Raw genomic sequence first — 22568 nt, forward strand, 5'->3', positions numbered from 1 at the left:
TACAAAGGCCAACGTAGTTACTGTCTAACAGAGGTTGTTGTGATAACCAGAAAACACAATATATTTGCTAAATTCACCTGGAATTGGACTTAGTTTGGCCAAAATTAAATTAAATACTAATATCAGATTGTGGACATAACACACATTATAGAAAGGTGCATGCAAGTGCTAGACATTTTAGAGGGCTTTGTGCTCACAAATTGCATGAACAAGTTTGTGTGTGCACAGCTGGAGGCATCTGCCAGGACATCCAGCCTTGTGTATACACATGCTCATGCTTATCAGTGCAGTGTCATAGGGAGGAGTGGAATATAAAGAGGTATGCGGGCTGACCATCCAGGTGCTAGACACCTGGTGACATGATGACTAAGAATATGTTAGCAAGATTTTCAAATGCTATTGTTATTTTTGTTTAACTACTGGAAAATATGGCAATTTGAGTGTCTCACCAGGACAAAAATGTGCACTTTTCATTTATTTTACCATGTGCCTTCTATGTACTAGTGAGTTCCCAGGGCAAATCAGAGGGTCCTCAGGCATCAGCCCTTGACTGGCATCATCCAAATGTACCACAACCATGACCCGCTTTTTTTTCCTGATATGGTACAGCTAAGATGAGAACTATTGTGACGGTTCTATGCTATGAAATTCTGGGGGGACTGGTAAAGGTGGTTTTAGGATGGTCTTGTGCAGTGGAGATAAGGTAAGTCATTTGGTACCTCCACACATCACACACACTATTGTGAATTATCTTCTGTATATCTTGTCTGTTATGTATAAATGACTTCACTGATCTTTAATATGAAAAATATGTTCAGCTATGATGCCTTACTTAAAAAACAAAATATTTGGGGAAAAAAAAATTCAGTGGAAGTAGGAAGAGTTACTGTCTCCCTCTTAAAAATTCTAAAAGGCTGTAGTTCACAACGTGACTACACTGTCCAAAAACATGACAGTTTTGCAACAACAAGCTCAAAAAGGAATTTTATTTGTGCTTTAGAAGGATCCATTATTTCAGCGATGGTTTGGTCAACTCCAGGTTTGCTTATTCTCAGGAAAGTATTGTGTGGGAAATGCACTATAGCACTGTGCAAATGGTTTGGCTTAATGCAGTTGACAAGCTGTAAGACTTACGCAGGTTGACGTCACAACACTCACTACTTGAGACAGTAACACATAGCTCTCAAAACCACTACGTAAAGGAGATAAGTCTCCCAGTGAGGCAAATCAGTGATGAAGAGATTAATTCATTTATCTAAGGCTTTCCAGTGACCAAGAGAAGAAGTCCTCAGCATTCTTGACTTGGCTAAGATTACTTGCTAGCAAGGGAGTAACAATAAAAACAACCATCTCTGTTTCATGAGCCAATCTGTTTCTGGGTAGTACAGAGCTATTATGGGAAGGGAAGTGTATAAGAACTCACTTAAATGCAATATGTAATTCTTCATACTAGTTGCTACTAGTAGCAGTTTAAGTAAAAAAACCAAACATGCTCAGCTGCAGAATTCTTAGCCACCCAGACGTGGTTAAATGACGAATTATAGGGCTAACCTAGCCCTAATGTTACCCTGCTTTGCAATCAAACAGAAGGAAAGGATGAAAGTGAGGCAAAAGGCAATGCTGATCAGCATCTGAGAAGATGTCATATAGGGATATACAGATATGAAAATGAAGTATCTACAGTATTGGGGACTTTTCTTTTTCACCTCGAGTCTCATCTGCTCCATAGAGTTTGATGGAGAAGGAAAAAAAAAAAAACAAAAACACCTGAACAATTTTTCAGTAAAATAAAAGAAAAAAAGCCCTAACTGATCAGATTATTGTTGGGGGAAAAAAAGATGAGTGACATTAATGTGCCATATCTACTTTAAGAATTGAAAGAGAGATAAGACCATTTATCCCTTAGCTTCTTGGGTTCCACTTACAGTTCACAGCATGTGTGGGCTAGTCTCAAAATATATTGGTAGGTTGCTCAGGTGTTAAAATCTGGACTTTTTTAAAGAGCAAACTTATTTTGGTAGTTAACCTGTTAACATGTAAATCATACTTTTCTACCGATTCTTAATTTGCTTGGCTTTCTTAGGATCATAAATATTTCTGTTATTTTATCATCTTCTTAAATAATAGAGTTAATTTTTACCCACAACAGAACACACTCATAAATTTGTTGCCACACTTCATGAGATCTGTTAATTATGGATTATTAAATAGATAGTTAGAAGTTTGACTTTTCTGAATGCTAAACAAAAGCAGAGAATACTTTTGCTGAACAGCTGAAAAAATAAGATACAAGAAATATTTGAACATCATTGTTTCCAAATGCTGCCTGTCTAAAACTGTGAAATTTTTTATACATACAAGCCTGGGAAAGAATTAAAGATCTGATGAATGTGGCTGCTTTCAACATGATGAGTTAGATTGAGCTATTCCATGCTGTAATTTAATGTGTGCTAGTACACTTATTAACTGCAAATTTGGTAGTGTTTCTACAGGAAACTACAGAGATGCAAATTACTTTCACATGAGTTAAAGGGAACCTCTTTAATAGGAATTCCATTTATCTGCAGTTTCACAGGTCTAATTGCTTATAGTTTCCTAATGGGACCACCTGGTTACTTCCACTCAGAAAACAGTTTTACATACTGTATGTACATCTAGGGAATATCAGGCATTTATCAGATCCATCACTTTAGTGGTTCTTTTTGTCTCTGACAGACATCATCCTTCCTCTACCCCCACACCCAATGGTCTAGGTACAGTGAATCCAATTTTGAGATGTTCGGCTGCCACTGCTCTTATTTAGAGCTTACTTAGGCCTCTGATTTAATAGATTTAAAGATGGACACTCCAGAACTATTCTGCTTAAGTCTGGGCCTCTATCATCCCATCAAAGTCTTTAGGACCACACATAGATTCCTATAGGAATTCCTAAGCATCACATGTAAAGTTGAAACTGAACTTACTGGATATGATTTACCTACAGTCAATATAATACTGTTGTACATACACAACCTACTTTTGCTTGCCACCTTTTTTTTGATCCTAATTGCTGTGACTCATTTCTGCCATGTTTTGCCATCTGGTGAAAAGCAACACAAGCACTAACTTCTTTTCTTTCCCTTTTATCCACTTCCAACTTGTCAGACATGAAAAAATGATTTAGTGCAAATGTATGCACTCCTTTTGGATGAAACAAACAGGGGCTAAGCCAAAATTCTACATGACGATAATCTGTTCCCATGATTTTGGACTTGATTTTTTAAAAAAAGACAGTGGGTCGGATCTCACTTTGCTGGTCTTACCTTGTCTCATTTATACAATTTTTTAAGAACCTGTCCTGCTTGGCTACAGCAGAAGAGGAGAGTTAATAAAGAAACTCATATTGTTCAGACTATCTTATTTTAGCGGCAGGAGAGCTGAGAGCCCAGTTTTTTCTCTATTTATAGAGCTCCCTGTCCTGCAATATGTAATAGGCCTACTCTGAAAATAGGGACTGCTGCTTGATTGTGGTATTTTGACTGCATAGTTTGAAAGACATACTGCTCACAATGTGACACCGAGGAGATTAACAGCATTTAATTTTTCTTAGAATCCATTTTGCTTCAACTGAAATAGGTCTCATTATTCCACTGAAAACCATCTGACTTTTTATGCCCTCCGCAAGCAAAATATTAAGCTATTTTCTCCCTGCAAGGAAACTGCTTACAGATTTTATTGCTGGCTTTGTTTCTTGTAAGTACCAGTTCAATAAGGCAAACTGGCCATTAGAGTTTATGCTCCTAGAATAGCTAGGGGAATAAGTATTCCAGTTTGAAGACAAACATTTTAGGGGCACTTTGATATGGGTCACGAGTGGTGTTCCCCAGGGCTCAGTATTGGGGCCGGTCCTGTTCAATATCTTCATTGATGATCTGGATGAAGGGATCGAGTGCACCCTCAGTAAGTTTGCAGATGACATCAAGTTGGGTGGAAGTGTCGATCTGCTGGAGGGTAGGAAGGCCCTACAGACGGACCTGGACAGGCTGGATCGATGGGCTGGGGCCAACTGCATGAGATTCAACAAGGCTAAGTGCCGAATCCTGCACTTGGGTCACAACAACCCCATGCAATGCTACAGGCTCGGGGAGGAGTGGCTGGAGAGCTGTCTGGCGGAAAAGGACCTGGGGGTGTTGGGGAACAGCTGCCTGAACATGAGCCAGCAGTGTGCTTAGGTGGCCAAGAAGGCCAATGGCATCCTGGCCTGTATCAAGAATAGTGTGGCCAGCAGGACCAGGGAGGTGATAGTGCCCCTGTACTCAGCACTGGTGAGGCTGCACCTCGAATACTGTGTTCAGTTTTGGGCCCCTCACTTCAAGAAGGACATTGAGGTGCTGGAGCATGTCCAGAGGAGGGCAACGAAGTTGGTGAAGGGTCTAGAGCACAAGTCTTATGAAGAGCAGCTCGGGGAGCTGGGATTGTTTAGCCTGGAGAAGAGGAGGCTGAGGGGAGACCTTATTGCTCTCTACAGCTACCTGAAAGGAGGTTGTAGCGAGGCAGGGGTCAGTCTCTTCTCCCTAGTAACGAGTGATAGAACGAGAGGAAACGGCCTCAAGCTGCGCCAGGGGAGGTTTAGGTTGGATATTAGAAAAAACTTCTTCACCGAGAGGGTGGTCAAGCATTGGAACAGGCTGCCCAGGGAAGTGGTTGAGTCTCCATCCCTGGAGGTATTTAAAGAACGGATAGATACGGTGCTCGAAGACATGGTATAGATGGACTTGGCAGTGATAGGTTAACGGTTGGACTCGATGATCTTAAGGGTCTTTTCCAACCTTGATGATTCTATGATTCTATGAAATTGAACATGAATGTACTTTTCTTCAAGAAATTCCTCTAATGAGAAACAAACAAAACTTCTAATGTATTTTTTAGATCTTTTTTCTTAGACCATGAATCAGAGATGCATTTAAGGTACCTAACAAAGGGATTTCAGAAAAATATCTTCGAATTCTCTCCAAGGGTTGCATGTTGCACCACATTTGTAGGAAACGTTGCTTTGATACTTAATAATTCATCCTCATTAACATCAAAAGGGAAAGCAAAAAGGATGAGAAGTGATGAAAGATTTTGAAAGAAAACTGTTATGAAAACCCAACCTTAGTTATTTTTTTACTATTTTTTATTATAGAAGCTATTGGGAGCAAAAGGAAAACTAATATTTTCTTGAGGAAAAGGGAACACTTTGGAGTTTCAAGAGAATATTCTGATTTGAAAATAATTTGATAGATATAGATGTAAAGTACTACTCAGCTTTCCTCTGCCCTTGTCTTCATCAGGATTTATGGACACTTAGCTGTTTTTATGATTTGTGACATTCAATATGTAGGATTGGATCCGAGACCTTAATACAAAAGTACTTTGCACAGAACATAAGAGCATGGAAGACAAGATTACTTGTAATATTTGGAGAGTGAAAGGGGATTAATAGTAACAACAAAAACACAGCCATGTCTGGATGATAAATATATATTTTTAAAGTCTGATATGAAATTTTCAGTGACAACAAGGCTGCAGAAGTTTCTTTCATGTTCTCTGGAGCAGGAAGTACTTCTGCCATGGCAGCTTCAAGAAGCTACTACTAGCTCACCAAAACCTCCTCACCATGGAGTTAATCTGTATGTTCATTTGGAAAATGTTATTCGTTGCATGACACAGGGGACTATCTTACCTCTGCAGCGTCCCACTGTGGATGTGGAATTATGAAATAATGTATTTTCCAATTCTCTCTATACTGTGGTCACATTAGATCAAAGTTTTGTGAAACTATCAAAGAACAAGAAAAAGTTGATTTTTTAAAGCCAGCTACTGATAATAAGGATAGTATATTCATGATCTAAACATTGCTTTTTAACAAGAAGAGAGGATTCTATAGCTTGAAAAGATGTTAATTTCTTCATTAGCTTTCAAACAGTCAAAGACTACAAGCAGCAAAGTATCGAAGAACATGTTAATGTCCTTTTACTGTTGACAGGACTTCAGGTACTTTTAAGTCTTCTGAAATATAAAAGAAAAAGCTAAGCACGTTCTGAATTGTTGAGTAGCAGCTCTTGGTAAAAGGGTGCCAAATCATCAATACAAGCAGGCCCTCAGATACTGAAAAGTGCACTTAAAAATGTTTTATAGATTTTTTAGAAATTCTGAAAGACTTTACACTATCTGCCTAGTAAAACTTTTCAATTTAGCGTGTCAACTGAATGCCCAAGCATAGCTCTTTTTGATTTTACGTCATAGGGAATTACACAAATGCATCAATGGAAATTAGTAGGAAAGGTGACTGTTCTTAGCCTTAGAAAATATGGTCAGGAATAATAAAAGATGCTTACTATCACAAACCTCATAAGAGAATCTCTCTCCTTCTTTCTTCTGCTCAGTGGATTGCAAGTCAAAGGCATTAGACAAAGACATGACACATTACAGACAAAGCACAAAGCACATATTCTACAAAATTTTCAGATACAGGCAAAACGTACCAATACATAAAAAAGCAAAGTATAGTCCAATACAAACATTAAAATAAAGCTGGCACTACAGATTACAACACAAAACACCCAGAGCTGGTTGAACTTTACAGATCATTAGCATGTTTCTGTGAAATAGTGTTAGGTCTTTCTAGTATTGTCAGGACATTAAATAGTTCTTGTAGACTTTTTTTTTTTTTAAATATTTTGGTTTTCTTTGCAAGCAGAAGTGAAGGCTGTGACTAGGTTGAACACATGATGCTAATGGTCTCTAAAGAACTTTGAATGATCCAGGAAACAAATATGACTCACCTCCTTTCCTCCCATGGACTCAAACATTTTCTCCAGCTGGACTCTTAATTGTTGAATGTTGTTCATCAAGATACAGGGCTACAAAGAGAGCACCAAATGTGAGAATATGCAGGTTATATTCCTTTTATGTATGAACATGTGTATTCACAGCCTCTGGGCTGAAGACCAGTTCTTCAGCAGCCCTACATTCATGCAATTGTGTTTTTTAGAGAGGGATCTCAGGTTCCAGACCACTGCTGCCTCCCCTTCATTCTTTAATTCACACTCCTCTTTGCCCAGTCAGCAAGCCCACTCAGCCAGTGACCGCTCATTACACCCTTAAGACAGTGTTGCACCACAGAAAACTGAATACCTTCTCCCAACCAGCTGGGCAGGTTTCAGATCCCAGTATTTCACATCCTGAACCTTATATCCCATGTAGTTGCTAGTCATACTTAACACAATTACATCTGGTGGATTAATGCAAGTAGTACATTATCGTCTCTTTGAGAGTAGACACAATAATGATCAAAGTACTTTGGGAGTGAAAATAGAATGGGGGAAAGGGAATACCGGGTTGCTTTCTAGACCCAGTGTTTGCAGAGAACTGTGAGAGCACTGTAACCCAGGTAATGGCTGATGCTTAGGTATTTAAATAAATCAACAGGCAGTTCTGTTAATAACATAATAATATTTCAGGAATGTACATTTTGCATTGCTTGAAAAGTTGGTGAGTGAATTAGGCGATACAATTTTGTAAACATATTATTTTAGTCTAAAAATTTTGCTGTTGAAGCTCATTTCTTTAAGGCAGAACACAAAGCCACAGTGTAAAAGACAGCAGTTGCTGAATAAATATAAGGTTAAAAGTAAAACACGGATAAAATTAAGCAGCTTATTACAAAATTATGGAAGAAAGGATGTATTATTAGAATTTTGTGTACTCAGATGACATTATATGCTAGTTCGGTATGGTGCAATAAGCAATGAAGCAATAAGACAATACTTGCTACCAGAGTTCTGGTTGGCCAAGGTCAGTGTGTTCTAGTGTGTTCTAGTGCATGATTGGATTAATTTAGACACTGAAGTAACGCATTTCAATATAACACATATTCTTTTTTCAGACAACAAGAAGGTGATGGAATGATTACAGTGATTGATACTCATTTGTACCTTTCTAGTTAACAGCATGTTCCAACGTAGTGCTGAAACATGGTGGGATTAGATTTTGGTGTTCAAAAGATCAATAAGGTAATTTAGCTTTAATTAGTTCTACATTACTCTCGAAGGAATTTGGTGTCAGAGTCCTTCTCAACTGAAGGAGAAAAAAGAAATTTAATCTAAGTTCTTAATACTTACATTACTGCTTCCCAGCAAAGCATGCTATTACCCCCTACAAAAGACAGCTGGCTTTTTATAATGGTTGAAGTATCACCTCTCTTCCTGGCTCTTGAAAAATCCACAAACCCCACTTCTTCTATTTGTTTATCTACCTTCTATTAATTTACGACCACTGAGACTGTGTCCTCCTCTCCTGTGCTATCTCCTCTCTTCTGACATGTTAATTATTCTGGAAATTATCTGCAATATCACAAATCAATGATTATGATTTCTGATGGGGGAATAAGTAGCTGAATATAACGTCTTGGTTCTTTTGTTCAAAACAAGTGCAACTGCCCTTGGCAATATACTGAAGCTATGAGATAAATACTTCATATTGAGGCAGTTTTCAAAGTTTCCTTTGAGGCTAGCAGAGCCTAAGCCTACCTTGGCTCAATGGAAAAAATTCTATTGCTGTCAGTAAATAACAGAACCAGAGCTTAAAAACATTCTCATCTTATTGTTTCATTATCACCTTTCCTTCAGAATACTCTTTGCAGCAATTTGCAGGAATCAGACAGCCAGATGCAACAACAGATAAAAGTGAGTGGCAAGTACAATACATAAACCCATGTTTGTAAACTCTGACAGGAGGTGAAAGATAAGAGGATGTTTTTACATTAGATACATGTCTCTATGAAAAGCACAGTTTATGTGCACATTTTGTGGTGTTTAATAAAAACAGTAGAAGTATTGACTTGAAAAAGAATTCCAAAATCTAACTCTAATCATAAAAAGTATTTGTTTTAATCTCTTCTATCAACCCTAATGCAGGAGATGACCTTTTTATGTAATTGAGATCATCAGATCAAATGGTCTTTTATTAAGCTAAAAGTATATATTTCAAAAAGGTAGCTAGTTAAAAATAAGTTATGTCTCCCAAAGGCATTTGATATAATACTTTATATCATAATGAAATTAATTCCATTGAAAGCTTAGTAAAGATTGGCATACCAGGGTGACTTCAGAAATCAATCACTCCACCAATTAAAAAAATCCCATTGGACAGGCCAAAAGACTACACAAACAGTTTGACTTGATGACTTGACACTATGTATTAAAACTCATTTCTTCTAGAAAGCAGTAAGCTTTATTTAATATTAACATCAAATTGAAAGAAATGGAAAAGCATAGCTACAGAATTTTTTTTTTTAACATAAAATTTTGGGTCAAATATTGGGTCAAATACAGAGACAGATTATTTTAGATGAAGCTTGGTTTGGACTGATTAACCTTAAAGCAGAAGATGTGTAATGCATTCCCTCCTCCATACTGGGGAGAGAGTGTGTTGTGTTCTTTTCAGCTCTGTATTTGCCCTGGAGAGTGGCGAGGTAAAGAATATGTAGATGTGCCTATAAAGTTAAAATGCATAAAGATTTACATCCTGATAGATTATGGGGGAAAAACCTGGCAATATGGTGCACTCATCTATCATACATCAACTGGTAGCCAGTGACAGGACACGTGGGAATGGTTCAAAGCTGCATCAGGGGAGGTTCAGGCTTGACATTAGGAAACATTTCTTTACTGAGAGGGTGGTCAAACAGCTGAGCAGGCTTGCTAGAGAGGCGGTCAATGCCCCAAGCCTGTCAGTGTTTAACAGGCATTTGGACAATGTCCTTCGTTACGTGCTTTAACTTTCGGTCAGCCCTGAAGTGGTCAGGCAGTAGGACTAGATGATTGTTGTAGGTGCCGTCCAACTGAAAAAGTCTAGTCTAGTCTAGGCAAGTCTAGTCTAGTCTAGTCTATTCTATTCTATAACTGGCATGTTTCCTAGTGTTTCTATAGCTATAATGCTGATTCTCCTTACACAATGATTGCCAAACTTGGCCTGATGCTTTTAGTCTTTTCAGATGCTGAAAAGATTTAGTACTGCCAGAAGAAAGATGTGTGGATATCTACTAAAGTGAGCCTTTTCAATGTGTTTACTGCAAAGGGCTTCAAGGTTGAAAATATCTGAAGTGGGAAGTTAAATCTGAGACATGACACATCTACATAAATAAAAGTCACTCCTTTGTAAAAACTTGTATATAAAACTTCTACTTAATAATAAAGTTTTGAGTTTGGTATTTTTATTTATTAATTCTATTTTAGAGAAAATTGTGTAAAAGCAACAGAATGGTATTAGTCTCTCCTAGCAAATATATCTGTGGCCTGAAAAATTAATGTTTAGTCTTTTGTAATGTTGCTCATAAGAAGAACCATCAATAATTGATATTTAGCTGCAATAGATGTCTTTCTGAATTCTATTATTGTGTATATTTTGGTGTCCTCTAGATTATGACACTGTCTCACACTACAGAAAGCACTGGCAAGAATGAGCGCGTCCCCAAGCCATGCACAGGGATGTGACAAAGATAGCTGAGATCTGTGTATGAGCTATATAAGGGCTGTACTTTTAAAGGTTAGTATGAGGATGGTGCTGCAGTTATGTATCTAATTGTAGATTGATACATCTGTACAACATACTACTAAATGTAGCAGACATAGTGCTAAATGCCTGCCTCGGGAGTACTAGCTTTGATTGAATATCAATGATACTTAAAAGTCAGTTTACAAGAACAATTTTCCTTGGTCATGTTAAGCTATTGATAATGTCTTGATTTGCTTAACCACATCTTTTGTGCCCATATTTCATTTGTTTCCGAGTCCGTGGCAATCTGGTCCTTCATTAGGGAGTGCCTTGTAAGCAGTGAGGCAACAAAATAGCACATGATTTACTTCTCACTGCTGCATGGAAAAGGCACAGAGTGTGAGTGGTAGTAGCAGAAAAGCCTGCACATGCTCCTTGCACAGGGAATGATGATCTTATAAACTCTCTCATGAATAAACTGACAAAGAGAAGCAAGCCAATGCAAAATGAAAACTCAAAAATATTTTCTCCTGTTTGGAAAAAAAGATGAAGATATATTCTCCATATTCACCATTGCATAAAGCTGGTATCCAGGGAGTGTTTCTGTCCATCTTTTAATTTTTTTTTCTACTTTAATACTGAAATTATTAACTAGGATTCTTAACTAATTCCACCTATTCCAGCTTTTACAGAGCAATGTAAGCAGCTATGAAAACACGCTGACCTTATTAAAAAGTAAAGCAAAACAAAAATCCCTTCCTCTGTTCATGCTTTTTCTCATACACAAAAGGGATTACATTTTCAAAAAGTACAGTAAGTCATTTAAAGGTAATTTCTGAGGGAGAAACAAAACACAGCTTTTTACTCACCACATTTTCTTTATCACAATATGAGCTGAAGTAATTTGAAATAATTACAGCATACTGAAGAAGCACTTTGTTGATAGTCTAGGAGAGGAGAAGAATCTTTTAAACGGTAAATTTCATCATGTAAAACCAAAAACAATAAAAAAAAGACAAAAAGGACGTTTACATAAATTATAGATTATACAGGTGCTTACGCATTTAGTATATAGTATTTTTTTAGATATAACATAAACAATCCTGTTAGCACATTTTCAAATCCCTGCACCACAGATAGTGGGTTGTTCTTAATAGAATGTAATCTTCAATAGCAGAGATACTTTAATTTTAGTCATACTGTTTTTGAGAAGCATTGAGAGCTCTACTCCTTGCAATGTGCTACATAATTAAGGGAACAGTAGCAAGCTCAAACAATCCTCTAGGGTGACAATGCACAGATTAAAAACATAATGAAAAAATAAGACCAAGGGAGCACTGTTCAAAGCCTGGCAATATGAGCTTACCTTACAATACTCATGTAAATAGGAACTTTGCTTGCAAATGGAAAACTGTTGCAACTGAAGAACAGGAATAAATGTAAATGCAAACTTTTTTTAAGCCATCAGGACTATAATGGAAATCTAAAGCTTGTGAGGAAATGTTACAATCCAAATAGAAAGCTGGCCTAACACAGTTGTTTATCAAACAGCAGATAAGAACTACCACCTCAGGGCTTCAGCCGGCAATACTTTATTGCCATACCTTGAATTTTTCCTTTCCTTGCACTGACTAATTAGAGAATTGCATTTCACTGAATTGCTTCATTAACAGAATTGTAATCAGCGCTTAGCAAGAATAATAATGGATTGTATAGCATATATAAATATGAAATCTCAGAGAGGCTAGAACTTCTCAAACCGGTAAACCATTTTGACAAAGTAGATGAAAAACAGTCTTAAGTCACAGACAGCATGTCTTTCTAAGGATCCCAGTCAGAGATAGAAGAGATTGATTCTAAACAACATTGGAATTAGCTTTTAAGTACATGGCAACACAATGTCACTCTCTGAAGCTTAGTTGAGATGCATTGATTTTAATTTACCTTTGCAAATCTTCTCATTAAATGAGATAGTGCTTCTGGATTAGGACACTCCAGTTTTCTAATAATCTCAAAGCTTTGATTGAGCTGTGTGAAGACATCAACTACAGAGCAGGAGAAGAGGGCATGATCTGATGTTTGCTGAAACTAGAGAGAAACATTCAAATGAGTTAGTACTTGTTCACAGACCAAAACTGTATTAACTGATTTTCTTACACTTGAAATTCTTCCTAGAGTCATAAAAAGTAATAAATAAAAACTAAATTTAAACAAAGCCTCACTGATAATACTGAGAATTGTGGCTTTTCACATTTCTATTACTTTCAGACCTCTTAAAAATAAAAACAAAATTCTCTTTCATGACATCAGTATCACATCAGAGTTTAGTGAAACCACAGACTGAAGTCTATGGGGAATTCAGGCAGATGAAATTAGAGCAGGAATTTGTCCATAGGGTTATCTTCCAAGAACCATTACTGACTGCATATCTTGTGAGGTCTAACAAGGATACTGTGGGATCAAATGTACTTCTGGTTTTGCAATATTAAATAACTGTCTTAATACTTTCTTTATTCTTTTCTTCATAAAACAAAGGCTCACCCCGTCTTTTTTGTCTCTTTCTAGTGCTCCATGAAGAAATTCCATTGAAACATCCTCATTTTCATCCAGCCACTGAATGACAAATGGTTCAAACCACCTGAAAATTAAAAAGAATTTTCTAAAGTAAGTACATTTCATAAAGATCCTGAAAGGAGAGATGCCACACCACCCAGCAGTTTGGCATCTTGTGTCTTCACATCTGTTCTAGCTGCTAAAAAGTCTACCATCCTAGAAAAATTTTTGTCACCAAAGACACTGTGGCTACCAAAGGGTCTTTCAGGCTTCAGTTTCACAATACTTTAACTGGTCTACCCCAGCAATGTAAAATTAGCAGTAGCCATCAAAGAAATGGGTCCATGTTTTGCAGGGGATCATATTCTGCACTTTTTTTTTTTTTATTTTAAAGTGTGTCTTTAATCAATATTGGTTCTTTGTTAACATTTACTTTTTATTTGTATGTGAAATAACTTGGAGAAAACTTTGCTTTAACAAAACATCAGCTGTGTTTTATTTGCCTTTAGTTTATTTAAAAAAAATTTAAAGCAATGACAGGCCCCAAACCATGTCGGCAAATCAGCAGTCTTGCAGAATATTAAGGAATGAGATTAAGGATAGTTTATATAAAAGGACAGGATCGAATGTATCAATTGCAGGAGGAAAGGTGAAAATGAAAACAGCAGCTGAATATTAACCCAATGCAATAAGAAATAATTTCAGTAGTATATCCCACTAGCATTGTATCTTCACCCAAATTTGGGTATGAAACAAATGTAGGGGCCTATAACTAATACTGCTGCTGTTCTCACATTTCATACCTTCCTCAGGCATTTTCTAACCAAAATATTTTGTCGTCTATGAAGACCTGCAGTTACAACAGTTGGATAAAGAATTCTATAAAATAGCTAACAGCACTTTTAATACCTGGACTATTTCATATGACAGAATGAAGAATTAAAGATCAGGAAGTGTGAAAAGAGTTGTCAGTGCTACGCACCGTGAGATCTTGCACGCACTTAAGCGTAAATATTAGACCAAAATAAACCTTGCACCAAGCCCAAACTCATGGGAGACTTCCCTATACGCTACTTACAGAGAGTATTCAGGCACTGCATCCTTGAAAGCAGACAGTTCTCGCACATACTCATTATAAAACCATTTCACTTTGAAGTGCAAATTCATATAATCTGTGCTTTTGCATAACCGCTGCTTTTCATGTTCTGTAATAGAATGAGTTGAAATAAAGGCATTTAATAGGATTCTAATAGTAAATAACGTTCTTGTGCCTCAATGCACTAGTCACATAATAATACAGTACTTGCATTTTAAAGCACAACTGGTTTGATTTTTTTAGAGACAGTAGCCCCCACAGTTTCAGTCTTCAGGTTCTGAGTACCCTTAGGAAAAACAAAACAAAACAAAGACCAGACCACAAGTTAGGCTTTTCAACTCTCTTCACTGCAGTGAGCAAAGCCCACAAAGTTGCTGACTTCCTGTTCTTTAGATGCTTCTTTGGTTGTTACAAAACGTCCATCTTTCTTCCCGGATTATGATCCTTATTTAGCTTATCCACAATGCTCTGCAGCCTTTCCCATCCAGCCGCCTCAGGCCTGGACAGCTCCTTTCTATCACTCCATTAGCTAATGGGCACTTTATCCTTGCTCAAGTCTTTCATTTCTTTCTCCCACAGCAGGAGACCATGGATCCACAAATCTTGGGCAGAGTAATCCTTCCTTCACTTACTGCTCACAGCTTCCTAAAATCTCCACAGATCTCATCTGTTTGAGACGTCGTGTCACTTGACCATTCTTCCTTAGGCAAAAGACTAATCTCTTTTCCATAAAAAGTGACCTAATACAGATGCTTGGCAGGAATGACATTCTTGTGTAAATAGTATGTATTAAGAACTCGCCTCTTTCAAACCTCCTTTTTGCTCCTTACTTCTGCTTGCATCATAACATAGTATTACACAAATTTTTCATACATATTTGGATGTGAATCTGATTTGATATAACAGTGGGAGCATCCCATCCTCTGTCCTACACACACACGAATATACCACTCAGTTCTCTGTCAGTGCAAATGCGCTGTGAAATATACATTCTGTGTTTTTCAGATCTGATCAGGTACATTAACAGGAAATTTTTAGTTTTATTATTATGCCAAATCAGTATTCTAGCAATATCACCATGCCATATGAGAAATAAGTGTTTCAGAAGCACATTATTATGCAGTGAATTCCTAAGTGTTGTGGGAATCGGCTTATGAAGTGCCCCTGTGGGCTTTTATTGCCTTTTTAGCATTGTGGTAGCATTTTCACCTTCAGTGCCTTTTCATCGCACTCCAGAAAAATCAGTAAATCAGTTTCTGTCTAAATGTTGCATTTGTTCAATACCCAATTGCTACTTGAGAGTACTACAAATTCTCCCTAGCATAATATCATTGGTTACTAGCCTTAAACAGAACCACAGGGAGAAAGGTGTATGCATACTCTCATGGTTCTTACTTTCTACAGACCTGAGGAATCTTATTTATTTATTCTGGTAGGAGTTTTTCCACAATCTATTATTGTAGACAGCTAGATGACCAAACATTTGCTCAACAAAAGGTAGCTCTTACAAGTGATACCAGTCTTTGACTGAGAACAATTATCTTATTGCTATCAAGTTCACTGTACATCTGCTGCTGAAGTCATTATTAAGAAAAATCTGTCTTATATTGCATCACAATAGAGTGGAATTTCTGAAATGAATAGCATTTTTTCATTCAAGTGTTGCATGAATGGGTTATTACATTATACAATGCAACTTAAGAATGTTTTGTATAGTATCACAAACCAAGCAAATGCTTATTTCAATTTTAGAAATGAGCTGCTGCCAACGATGGGCAAACTTGTCCAGGAGGGTACCACTTATACAATAACATTCATTTATATTTTCTCTTTTAAGTTAAGATCTAAATTATAACACATTAGAAACAAGCACAAAAATAATTCATGAATAACTAAGTTTTTTTCTCCAGGCTATTATATCTTGGAAAGTATATTTCAAAAGTCTCCTAGGATATTACTTGTAGCTACATATAAGTGAAAAATGCATCCTCAATTCCTAATATTAACCTATGAGAACATCGGAAAATACTTCACGTGATCTACAAAGTCCAAAGAACAGAGAAAACAGGTGCCCATATGAGTCAGCTCATGATAATTTTAACTGGATTGTATTAGATGAGTTTATCCACAGTAACCATGGATTTCGGTTTGAAAGCATAAGAACATCACTGTAGGCATTCTAAATTTAGATTAAGACCCATGGGTTGCTTTCTCAATTTCTGAAAAACTCGCACAAGTTAATGCAAACGTGAGACAACACAGGATGTATGTATGCAGTTTGGAGATCTGGGTCTTTCTTTTCCCAGAAAGAAAGCTGGGACCATGTTTTCCTATACAGGTATATCCATTTTGGACTTTCTGGAAGACAGATGTAGTAGCTGCAGAGTATGACTCTTTCTAAAACAGTCCACTCTTGCTTTGCAAAATTATTAGCATGCTGAGTCAGCCTTGAAGTAAATCTGCCAATTGTATGCTGTGCAAATTCGCTCAGCAGAGATTATGATAGAAATACTAGACCTTTCTCATAATTGATTCTAGATAAACAGAATCTCCAGTATAGTAAACCTAATATTATTAATCATTTCTTTGTGCTGCTGCTTTTATGAAGTGTTCCTTGTAGTGCAGCATATTTTTATAAGCATCTATTAATCTACTGAGTTTCATAACAAGGACATTTGAAGTTCCCATTAGTGATAATGGCACATTATTCTATATTACTGTATCATAAATCAATGAAAAAAATACTGGTAAGATTTCTGTAAACTGTAAAATCTGTAAACTGTAATCTGTGTGTATGGGGCACTTTAGCTGCTTTTATCACAGTTCCAGTAAGAGCATCTTTTTTACAGCATTGATTACGCTGTGGGGGTTTTGAATATCTCCTTAGGGGTAATGCTATAATGCACATACGCTTGCCACAGGTTTGCAGTAATAGACATTGTAACTGCAACTACAACGAAAACTGTATAAAGAGTTGTTCCATCTCAGTTGTACAAATTACAATTACAGTAACACCTTTAAGAAGACTTCCAGTAAGCAAAAGCACCGAGAAAAAAAAAAAAATCTTCAGTTCAGGCGCTGTTTGTGTAACAAGAAAGAGAGATTTTTTTAAAAGACTATTACGTGGAACGCATTAATATATGCATCTGTGTTTGGTGTGTGATGAAATCAGCCACTGACCTGGTGACATTGTATCTAGCAAATAATCTAATTGCAGACAATTGTTCTTTTACAGAAAAATGTATAAAGAGACATTGTAGGAAGGACTATAATCCAAGGTACTTTCCTCATAGGCCTGTGACCAAACAGCAAGACTTTGGAATCATGTTTGATTTCTTGCTCATTTTCCCAGCAATTGCTAAAGAAAGCTGAGAAGATTTTCTTAAGGCAGCAAACAAAAAGAAACTGCAAGACAGCTATTATGTTTTGGTCTGATGTTCATAGTGTCATAGTATTTTGTCAATAAAGTCATAATGATGATTTATTAAGCAGAAACACCTACATGACGCTAAAGACATAAAGCCATTTAACAAACTGGAATAGAATCCCATTCATTACAGAATCCTTTTTCCTTTTTAACCTTGAGGTAATAACATCAGTCTGAGTATCCATGTAATTTTTGATACGAATTAGTTACTAAAAAAGGAAAAAAAGGTAATCTAAATACCTTCATAAAAGACAAACATTTAAATATTCAGGTAATCAATTTGATATTTTGTTCAATTCTAATTTTCCCTTATCGGGGTACAAAAGCTGAGAGCAATTTTTTTTTCTACAGCAGTTTCCTAGCCACTGTTTTTGTAACAACATACAGTTAAACTGCTTGAAGGATTCTAATGAGGTGATTTTAAAGAATATTTCAAATCCTTATGAACAAGAACTGCAAGAAGGAAACTTGTCTGTAAAAATTAACAATTTGACTAGATATACATAAATACATATAAATATCTAACAAAAAAACCTTGCTCAGCTTCCAGGCTTTAAAGATAATGTTTCAGAGATGAATAACTACTACAAAGAATATTTATGTGTAGCAAATTAATTACATCACAATCAGTTGGTTTGACTGTTACATACATGCTATTGCACTACAGTTTATTAAAATGGAAATGATTAAGACTAGGCATAAGCGAATTGTGTTTGTATTAACTGCAAAATTTCCTATCAAAACTCAGATGCTATTTTCAACCATTGTGACATAATTCCATATTATTGGCAGTAATTACTTACCAATCATTCTACAGACTACCAGCTGCATATTTTGTCTATTCCTTTCAGAGCTGCTGTTTCAGAAAACCTGCTATTTCCAAACTTTCAGTTGTATAATTGGGAAGTATAGGCATGGCACAAACTGAGCATGGCTGGTGGAAGAAGAGGTCCTAGGGAAGTCCTATGAGGAATGATACTGATTGAGTATGAATTGGTATTCCTCCCTCTGAATCACTGTGGAAACATTACACCAGTATGATACGCCTGTGTTTTGGGTACTTGATCCCAATGCAGTTTCTGCATCTTGCTATGCCATTGCCTCTTTTAATGTCGGTATTATGCTTATAGTGCTCTAGTCTTAATCCCTGTACCACCAAAATGAACTGGAAGACTCCAATTGAATGTAACATATTGGATCGGGCCACAAATGAAGAAAAATATAAACTCAAACAAAGTTCATAACTGATTTAGAAGGAAACATTACATTCTACTAGACATCTCATCCCAGGGTTCTTGTACTTTGCTAAAGGCAATGAAAGTCACTGGTTATTAACTGAAATACAGAGCAGGACACAACTAATTGATAATTATGTATAATTTACATTGATTTTGATAATGTGAAATACTACTGGTCTTTCTGAAAGGGCTCTTTGTGTCAAGATAAATATAATAAACTGAAAACTAAAAAACTTCTGTCATTATCTCCTTTTTTGGATTGCATTTACAACTGATTTACAACTAAAAAATCCTCTAGTTCCCATTTTAAAAATAAATTGTGTCTTTCATAAGAGACTTCTACATATTCAATCTTTTTTCTGCATTTGCTTGGAAATTTTCATCAAAATATCTTTGAACACTTCACAAACATAATGGATTACACCTTGAATATCTCTGTGAAGTGATTACATTCACATTTTACAAATGGGAAACTGAGGTATAGGGAGATCAAATGAATTTACTAAGGGAACATATATAAATTATGAAAGGCAGTGTAGATCTTGTTCAAAGATTTCTTAACCTGAGTGCCATATTTCCTCACTAAAAAGAGACCAGGGAAGGAAGGCAGACTGTCTTATTCTGAATGGTGAGAAAAAATGGATTTACTGTTCTTTTTTGTCTTGCCTGCAGTGGAAGTGAGCTAATCAATCCTTGACTTAATGCAGTGCACTTTAAAAGCTGATATGACATTGCCTTTTACATTCAAGGAGGAGCTCTAGAAGCAGAGGCTGTTTGCTCAGAGTGCTCTGCTTTGCTTCACGTTTCACAGCAGGTACAAGTGAGTTCAAGGCCAGCTGCTTAGCATCTGAAAAGGCAGAGCTGTACATTACTTTCTGGGAGAGGTAAACTGCTTATGGGAACTTCAAGGGCATCGAATACCAATGTTACATGCTATCTAAGAGATGCAACATGTAATATCATAAGGGATGTGTGAATCTGCTCCAAACAGCCCCATTTTCTACTACAAAATATTGCATTTGCCATTTTTTACCTACCGCGTTATATTGCCTAAACATTTCAAATTACTTTAGGCAAATTAACTTTGATATCTTCTTAACATTACTGAGTTGCTTTTTTTACTCCTCATTGAAAATTGAGCATATTGGTCTCATCAATTAATTACTACTTCACAGACAAACACTTCCATAAAAGTTCCAGAAAAGTGGATGGTTGTATCACCAACAGGACAACTCAAGATGCAAGATATGCAGCTTGATTAAGCATAAACTTGCTCTGTCCTGCTTGCAACTAAGACAAACACCAGTATAGCAAATAATTTAATAAGATCAACCTCAGTATAGCTTTTACCCTTCAATATCACATCAGAGTGAAGTTTATGTACCATGAAAGCTAACAGATCAATAATATTCAAAGAACAAACACTCAGAGACAAAATTCTGTCTTTGGATATACACGGCTACTATTGATTACAGAAGGAAATAAGCACTTGCTTCCAAGGACTGAAATAATCTGAATTGTGCTTTTTTACTGTTAGAAGAATTCTTGCTTTGTACATGAATTGACCATGGAAAGCCTAAGGAAATGCAGGCTATTAATGGAGCAGAAGAAATGGCCCATCCTATCTGATATGAGATCCATGATGATGATTAAAGCCCTGGTTCTGAAGAATATGATGGAAGTTTCAAATATTTTGTACTGAAGTTTCAACATTTATTCAAAGTAATCACATAACCAGAAAGTAATACAAGCGGAAAAGTAATGTTGGTATATGAATCCAGTTTACATTGATTTTGGCTTTCATAGATCTGTAATACGTATAAAAATAGCAAAATAAAGAAAGAATATATGTGCTTCTTGGAAACCACTGCTTCTCAGAAAACGTTATCACATGATTAAATCCTATATTGTAATGCTTGAATCTGGGAGGAAAAAGAGAATAAAGGTAATAAAGGCAGCCTTCATTGTATTGGGTCTTAACTGCTGAATACTCAGCTTTGCACGCTTAATGTTATTTTTATGACAGGTTACTTTCATTTGCTTATTGTTTCATTTTTTAAAAATGTATCTTTCCATGAAGGAAACATTTAGACCTGATGCTCTGCTCTTTGGCTTCTCAGAAGAGTGCAAAGTGAGCATAAAACATTACCAAATAGGCACGGTAGCATGTTATAAGCAATTAGTAGAATGAAGTACGAAACAGGAATAATCAGGCAGCAAGATAAATGTGAGACTGCACTTTAATAATTACTTGTTTCATATCTGGATCTGCCTGTAAAGCAGAAGCAAAGGCAAAAACAGAGAGGTGTTCGCTAATTGTTACCCAGCAAATTGCACTTAAGGCTTATTAAAAGATAATGTGGAAACAAGCAGTTTTAATGGATTTATCCTGTTCTCCTGGGGGTGCTGGGACCAGTATCAAATGTTTAGTTTAGAACTAATGCACTTGCCTGTAAGGGGAAATTTACCTGTGTATCTATAGGAGAAAAAAAGACACTAGTGAATCTTTGTATGTGGAAAAGCCCTGAAAGTAAAAGACTGAGCCTTCAACTTAGTAAAACAGAGGCTGGGAGAAGGTTTGCTGTATGAGGAAAGCTTTTATGAAGTGTCTTAGTGTGAAGTTTAAGAATAGGCAGGATTAAAAATAGCATGTAGGTTGCTTGTTATTTTAAATTTTCTTTTACTCAAATGTTTTATTCTAGTTGATAAAGAAAAATATTTTGTTTTAAGAAAGCTGTCATTGGTTACTGTTTCTAAAAGGAAAAAAAATCCAAAATATAAGTGGATCCACAGGGTGATTAGCTCACAGAATTCATGAAGGGATGCAGCAGCTAGGTTCCACTCCCACTGTGTGAGCATTATGCCGCTCCACTCTGGCAGAGATAAGCGGAATAAACCCCTCAAGGAATAGGACAGAGAAACTCAAGCCCTAGTTGCTGGACTATATGACTGCGTTAGGGGAATGTCCTGTAGGGCGAAAAGGATGAAGCTTTTCTCCAACCAGCAGATGCAGAACTGCACTAAACTATGCAGGTCCTTTAAGTGACTTTCTGTGGGGACGAAGTCACAATTTTGCTTGATTTCTTGTTTTTATTTTCCCAGTCATAAAATTATTTCAGACAAAAGACATAACTCTAGTTTTTGTAAAAAACCATGAGTTGCAATGAAGTTGTAACATTTTACTGGTGAAGAACAGTAATCAAGGACAAGAAGAAATCAAGAGGCAAATTATTCTGGGCTGAGATGCCTCATAAACTACAGAGGAAGTCTTAACTGCCCCTTGGTATAAGATAGAGCTCTCTTCCTTCTCCTATAGGTGATATACAGCTCCGTCAGTGGAACAGAACACTTCTCCCTTACTTGCATACTCAACTCATTGGTTTGTGGAAAGGACAGGGCCATGTGAGCTATAAATAACCCCTAATTATTAATCAATATAGGGTTCATTTAAAGCATCATTTACAGTCTAATAACCTATCTAGCATGGTAGTACCAGTATATGTTGACTAGCAAAATTGTCTTGCTCACAATTAGGCAACACTGGAAAAGTTTATACACAAATATTTTACAATCAGTGACTGCCTGGGTAAGAGCTAATAACAATGTTTTAGAACAAGATTAATATTCAGTGGTTAAAAGAAGATTAAATAAGGCCAGAGCTTTCATTATTAAATATATAGGGCAATATACACTGCTATTATTGAATGACTACTTTAAGACAAATAATGAAGTCAGG

General features: G+C 36.5%; 1 protein-coding gene across 7 annotated transcripts in view; it reads right to left on the minus strand.

Moving 5' to 3' along the window:
• Positions 1-22568, minus strand: part of UNC13C (unc-13 homolog C) — a 262536-nt gene that overhangs the window by 35962 nt on the left and 204006 nt on the right. For 4 of the 7 annotated variants that reach the window (XR_015701258.1, XM_087743345.1, XM_087743346.1 and 1 more), the window contains 6 exons: positions 14150-14276; positions 13060-13156; positions 12463-12606; positions 11388-11465; positions 6807-6884; positions 6370-6399 (listed from right to left, as the gene is read on the minus strand). Coding sequence is in view for 5 of the 7 variants with exons in the window: in XM_087743345.1 (XP_087599471.1) it covers positions 6370-6399; positions 6807-6884; positions 11388-11465; positions 12463-12606; positions 13060-13156; positions 14150-14276 (554 nt within the window). In the remaining 2 variants the exon portion in view is untranslated. Of the gene's footprint in view, positions 1-6359; positions 6400-6806; positions 6885-11387; positions 11466-12462; positions 12607-13059; positions 13157-14149; positions 14277-22568 lie in introns of all 7 variants that reach the window. The other 3 variants (XM_087743347.1, XM_087743344.1, XR_015701259.1) reach the window with 2 other exon arrangements.

The sequence above is a fragment of the Nipponia nippon genome, unplaced genomic scaffold, assembly GCF_047370975.1.
Source record: "Nipponia nippon isolate SJK-2023a ecotype South Korea unplaced genomic scaffold, ASM4737097v1 scaffold_9, whole genome shotgun sequence".
Taxonomy (NCBI): domain Eukaryota; kingdom Metazoa; phylum Chordata; class Aves; order Pelecaniformes; family Threskiornithidae; genus Nipponia; species Nipponia nippon.